Raw genomic sequence first — 6,370 nt, 5'->3', positions numbered from 1 at the left:
TGGATTTGGGCTTCATGGGTAGCAGTTAGTCTCCCAAGTCTCAATAGGAGTCTTTTGCTAGCATGGACCTTGACTATCTGACCGTAGTAGTAAAAGACAATTTGGGCTGAACCTTTGGGTTGCATCTGCTTTGGGCCAGAAGGGAGTCCAGCCTTTCATGATGAACAGATTTAAGAATTTAAGAAATTTCATAGGTAGGAGGTTGGGGGTGGTGGTGGTGGGCAGGCAGTTACTTTGTCAAGGGAAACAGAAAGCTGAGTTTAAACTGTGTAGGATGTTAGATATCCAGTTTTGCTTGCCAGTGTCGACCAGAGGAGGATGGCTTCCCAGATTTAGGTTTGGCTCCTACCAAGGTTTCTTCTTCTCACTCTGAAGGAGTTTTTCCTCCCACTGATACCATTGGCTTGCTTACTTGGGGCTCAGACGCAGATCTCTGTATACCTGCTTCGTGACATCTGTTGTTAAAGGGCTATGTACAATGTATCTGAACTTAGATTGGAAGGCGGAGGAGCTTTGAGAACAGACCTCTTCCCAAAGTTCAGCTCCTACTCCATAACACACATTCTTTTGCATCAATGTTGTGATGGTGGAAAAGCTTAGTTTTGGCAAATCAGTCAAATTTAGAATGTGCTATTCATTTCAAATGACATTTACTTTGTGTGAAACATACTGCTCTGCCAGATCACTGCTCTACCTAGCACCACTCAGCTAAAACATTCTAGCCCAGTCTGTTAGTTATGGATAGCTGTGACTAATGCAAAGTTTTTACACAGTTCAACCCACCTCCAGGTTCACTTTTACGATCAAACTTTAATAGAAAAAAGGAAGACTTTGGTGCAGGTTTTACTTTTTGGAGGTACCATAAAACCGTATTTACTGTAGAACCGCATTTAATGAACATTTGAGTTCACCTTGCCAAAAAGCATGGGGTGGCTCTGTCATACTTTGGGGTTGGGCTGCCACTAAGTACCAGCTAATTCTGGATACAAATGCCAAACCAAAGATGAGAGCACCTGCCATAGAATAATGATCCAACACATACCAATCCAGCACTGACTAACTGAAGAGACTTTTGGAATTGCCCTCACAGATCCCTGTCCTAAATATCAAAGAAAATCTGTGAACAGACCTTTAAACTCAATGTACAATACGACAACCCAAGAATCCTTCAAAACTAAAACCCTTCTGAAAAGAAAAGTGGAAAAAAAATCTACAAGAACAGAAAGACATTTAGTTAGATATGAAAAGCATTTACAGGCTGTTATTGGGCATGTTAAGCCCCAACTCAACCGGGTGGACTGATTTTTATGTTATATAAAGGAGTAACTACAAAATGTCAATATATGCTATTTGGGGGTGCTCAAATTTTTGTATATAATTGTACTGGTCTTTGTGCTGTGATAAGCCTCATATTTTTGTGTGTTAAGAAATATGACCTCACCCCACCCAAACCCACTTGCAATCAGCAGCCAGAGTCTGAAAGAGCACAATTGGCCCTTCTCTCTCAGGAGTGGGTTGAGGGCACTTCCTCCCCACAACACTACTAGTGAGATGTTGGTCAGCGCAGCCGGCCGTAAGCGTGCTGGCTACCTAGAGTTGCTGCATCAGCGGCAGGCTAAGAAGAGGCGGTGGCTGACTTCACATGTAGACATGTGCTAATGTCCCAGTGTTGGGGCATTGCTAGTAATAGGAGAATTCATATAATTGGCCTCCCAAATTGAATAGAAATAGTAATATTAAAAATACATGATTAAAAAAACAACAGCTACAAAAGAAGCAAAGCTTGGATAAATCAAATGAGCTAGAGTTGTCAATGCTGCTGCTGTGTTCTAGCCTAGTGTTACTTACCTCCAGTCTGGAATAGCCCACCTTTCACTTCTCCAACAGACCTCTATAAAGACTTGATGATTCACAAATGATGGGAATCAGTTGCAGAAAACCACAAACTGAAAATCTGGTGTAGGAGAGACTGTGAACCAAAGTTTGTGTTTATCGCTAAGCAGTTTGTGCTCATTAGTAAGCCTGTAAGGCCCTGGAACAGAGGACTGCAAAGGACATTCAGCCCATTAGGCCTTTAGCTTGTAGGCTCTCATGACACATGAAAGCCATTTACAATCCTGCACAGGGCAGAACGCAGAAGCATATGACGCCATAAAAATCTTATCTGCCATTAACAAGGCTGTCTTTTAAGCAGACCTGTTTGAGTTTACCCATTCGCCGGCTTTCCATACGGACGCCATGGAAGGAAGCAATCACGGAAATGTGCGTCTCAAACGGTTAGTGACTCGCTTAGTAGGCAGTTTGACAGAGCAGTGTGTTTGAAATACAGATGAAACCAGGACATTTGTATTTAAGCTCTGTAGCAAACTGGAAAATCTTTGATGAAATGCCAAACGTCCACCCAATGTTAGCGTCAGGTAGCTTACGGCTTCCAGCCCACGTTCAGTCATAAAAACAATGCAGAGGCTTGACAGATTTACTAGTCCTCTCTCAGATGAGGGAATGCTGTGCCATGCATACAGTATAGACTCAGGAATTGCCTCGTGAAATACCCTTGAAATAAAACACCTTAGTATGTTTTAAAGTACTGTACACAGAACACTGGACCTTGTACATCAAATTGGCTCTAAAGAGAAAATAATAGAATGGAATAAATCTTGTCAGAATTTCCTGCCAACAATAACAAAAAAACAGTGTATAAAATTGTGGAGGACTGTAAGTGTTATGTACCCATTTATGCCCTCAGTGTGTGGTGTTGTCAATCAGAGCCACACCATGTGCAGGAGTTCATCTACAGACTATTTATTTGACAGACAAATCAAAAATATATGCAGCATTTAAAAAGAAATGCAAACCTCAAAGGAAAACAGTATACAATTCAGAAAGAATGGAATAGTTTGCCAAACAGTTCTGTGTACTTCCATGCTGAGATAATGGCATTTCAAAGATGCCATTGGAAAATTAATGTGCCACAATTTAATGTGTATTTGTTTTACATATCTTACATCAAAAAATAGGAATACCAAAAACATTCCTGGAAAAACAGCAGGCAAAGTTGATCAAAATGTTTTATACAGATAACAAAAATAATACAAAAACATGATCTTTGTCAAAAAATGTACAGGAAAAAAAATCAGAATAAAATAATCCTTTGTACAAATACCACAGAACAACATCGATATTTCAATAACATCATATATAGACTGTATTTGACTTTGTGATGTAAAACATGACAAGGAAGGTGTAACTCCTGACATGTACTCGTTCGATCAGAGATAACAGAAAGGGAAGCTACAGCACTGTCTTTTACAAAATGTACAAAACATCTGCCTAGAACTCGGAACAACATAATACTATTATTTCTTTTCTTTTCTTTTTTTTTACATTATGCGACAGTACAAAAACATCTTGTGCCTAGAAGTGTTGAGGTGACGCGAAGGTGACTCTGTGCTGCCCCCTTAGTCAAGTGACTTCAGTCATTGATGCCGAATGGTTCTGAAAGATGGAAAAGATTGGACTCAGAGTGATGTGCGCTTAAGGTTGCCATTTCTTTAAATGGGAAAGATCTTCCTAAACAGATGCCGCCCCAAAGACTGATTATACTTCAATCAAAACAAACAAACAAAGAAAAAAAAAAAAAGGCCTCCTCGTCTATCTCAACCCCATTTCCCCTTCAATCAACGGTTTCGCCCCTCTTGCTTGTCCGGATAAAAACCCTTGACAGGCCCGATTCCCGCCCGCATGCCACACACATTGAGTTTTATTGTACAGGGCATTGTCTTTAACGGCGCATCCCAAACTGTGCTGGACTGATGGGTTTGTGTCTTTCACATTTGTCAAAAGTGCAGAGGGATTCTCCGGCCCACTCTGCAGCACAGCCTGGTAAAGCAGAAGGGCTGTTTTTGCTGGCTCCCTGTCAATAGAGCTGTCTGGCTGGATTTTCCCTGCTGCACGGGATGTCAAAATCAATTTGGAAAAGAACCATTGTATTTCCCTGCTGTATATGATAGAAATGCAGACCTCTGTTTCCCCCCGCCCAGCTTTAGGAGGAATAAATGGGAACCTGCTGGTGCTCTAGCAGATAGAAACTGGGTGCAATTGCTGTGTAGTTCTGACGACTGTGCTTTAGGGTAAGGTGACTATTACAGACATAGCATGAAATTTCAGTGAACGTTAGGAAATTAAAAGCAAATTGCATGCCAAATAAGGGGAGTGAACTAAAATGCATCCATTCAGACTAAATATAAAAGCTCCTGCGCAGATATGATAGAGAGGCGCTGACGTCTAGTGGAAGGAGTTTCTGCGAATTCAAAGAAGGACGTTTCCAAATCTCGTCAAGGCTGAGCCTTTCATGACACCTGACGTATGACAAATAATCTCTTAAGTATAAGCAGGCCATATCCACCCACCACATGCCACGCAGTGAACTCAAGCCCTTTTGGACATCACGATCCAAGTCTAGGAGATAATGTGGAGGATTTGAAATATCACCCGCAGAGAAAGACAAATCTGAGCCATTACAGACCGTCATAGAAACGTGTATCTATGATGAGGAGTGTGCGAAAGGATCTATCTACCTGTGCGCTGAGGGTCTCCAGAGGACTCTCCACACGGGGAAACGTCATCAGCGGGAGGCCACGGTAATCCTCCGTCTTCTGTTTGGCAGGAGTCGAGTGGGCTCCTTTGAAGTTATTCACCACACACAGTCCCTGTATAGCAGAAGACATGTTTATCAGGCCAGTGTATTGACTGTCTAAATGCCTACAGAGCCCTGATTAAATACAGGACATGGAAAGTCATGGTCATGAGAAGACAGATAAAGCTTGTTTATGCAAATAGAAGAGAATCAGTCTTTTCTGCTACTAAAAGCTGACTATGTACAGTAATGCACTGACCACACACTGCCACTGACAAGTTATTAATTAAGTAATTAATGTTTTATAAAAAATTAAACCAATTTAGGAGCTGAAACAGTTTTAATGTGCCAGTCCTTTGAGCTTAGAGTGGTAGATGACAAGAAAGCTGTACAGCATTAAAATCTAGATGAATGTCTAGAATACATCATTATTTGACCTTGAGATTAAAACTTACGACTAAAGTACTATTAAACTATTATATTTCAAATTTAAAAATCACTTTTGACCGTTACAATAATATTCTTAATAAAATGCCATAAACTGATTGCTTTGACACATCTATGGCTTCTGAAAGGTTGCCCTTTTCTTAGTACAACGATGCAGTAAACATACACCATTAAACTGACCAGACACTTCTACATAGAGCTTCTCAGGCGGTCATGGCAAAACAAATGGAGCTGGTTCATGTAATTAGAACGGACAACACAGTGATAGTGAAAACCGAACAAGCAAGAGACACAAGGTCAAGCATGCTTTGTGAGTTCAGTATTGAGGTATGCAAAAAACACAAGCTACAGATTCATACTCCTTATTAAACACAGGCCTTCCACGACTACTGGAGGAAAGTTTTCAGGAAAAAGAAAAAAGCAACATGCCTAACCTTTAATGCGGGAGAAAAGAAATGTGGGATAAAATGTTAGACTTCTATTGCAGTTAAACAGCTCTTCTATTATTCCCAATATCAGCTGTGAATGTTGGACGTATTTGGACAGATATTTCTTCACAATTCACAATAGTGGACACAATGCAGACACAACGTTTGTTTGTGTCACAGTGTTTTTTTTTTATTTACTATATAATTATATATATATTACATAACCTAGAACTGCACAAAATAATTGTGGCAATATCAACTAAAAGACTGGTACAACTAGTCTGTTACAATTAACCCCCACTAAACTACCTCTGCTTTCACCTCAACTGTTTACAAGTTCTGAGGTTTTACATGTATGATCTCTTCTGTAGCAGAGCTGGGCAGGGTGATTTCATTTAAAAATAACTTGCACAAATACCTTTCAAATTATTTAACAAACACCCTCTAAAAAGTTGTGGTTCCGAGTGGTCCAGCAGACTAAGGTGCTGCCCCCTGTGATCCAACGATCGCTGGTTTAAATCCCAGGTCATTCTGCTTGCCAGCAGCAGCCAGAGTCCTTTGCTCTTTCAGGGGTGGGTTGATGGCACCTCCTCCCCACATTACTCCTAGTATGATGTTGGTCAGCACAGACATCTGTTAGCTGCTTTATCGGAGCTGGGAAGCTGGGATGCTCTCCTCCGAGCATACTGGCTACCTGGCACAGCTGCATCAGCAGCAGTTCGAAAAGAGGTGGTGGCTGGCTGCAAATGTGTCCTAGGAGACATGTTAGTCTTCACTCTCCTAGTATTGGGACCACTGGTAATAATAGAGGGAGCTCACATGAACAAGGATTGGATAATTGGTCTTGCAAATTGGGTTT

At 41.0% G+C, this 6,370-nt stretch overlaps 1 protein-coding gene across 1 annotated transcript in view; it reads right to left on the bottom strand.

Annotated features, from left to right (window-relative positions):
- Positions 1 to 2,786: 2,786 nt before the first annotated feature.
- plppr1 (phospholipid phosphatase related 1) overlaps positions 2,787 to 6,370 on the bottom strand; it is a 41,800-nt gene continuing 38,216 nt past the window's right edge. The window contains exons 7-8 of the mRNA XM_072658619.1: positions 4,578 to 4,709; positions 2,787 to 3,495 (exon numbers count right to left, since the gene is read on the bottom strand). Coding sequence (XP_072514720.1) covers positions 3,463 to 3,495; positions 4,578 to 4,709 — 165 coding nt within the window. The 3' untranslated portion in view covers positions 2,787 to 3,462. The remainder of the gene's footprint in view (positions 3,496 to 4,577; positions 4,710 to 6,370) is intronic.

Source organism: Salminus brasiliensis, chromosome 16 (genome assembly GCF_030463535.1).
Source record: "Salminus brasiliensis chromosome 16, fSalBra1.hap2, whole genome shotgun sequence".
Lineage (NCBI taxonomy): Eukaryota > Metazoa > Chordata > Actinopteri > Characiformes > Bryconidae > Salminus > Salminus brasiliensis.
The sequence above is the reverse complement of the archived record's forward strand: the minus strand, read 5'-3'. Positions and strand labels throughout refer to the sequence as shown.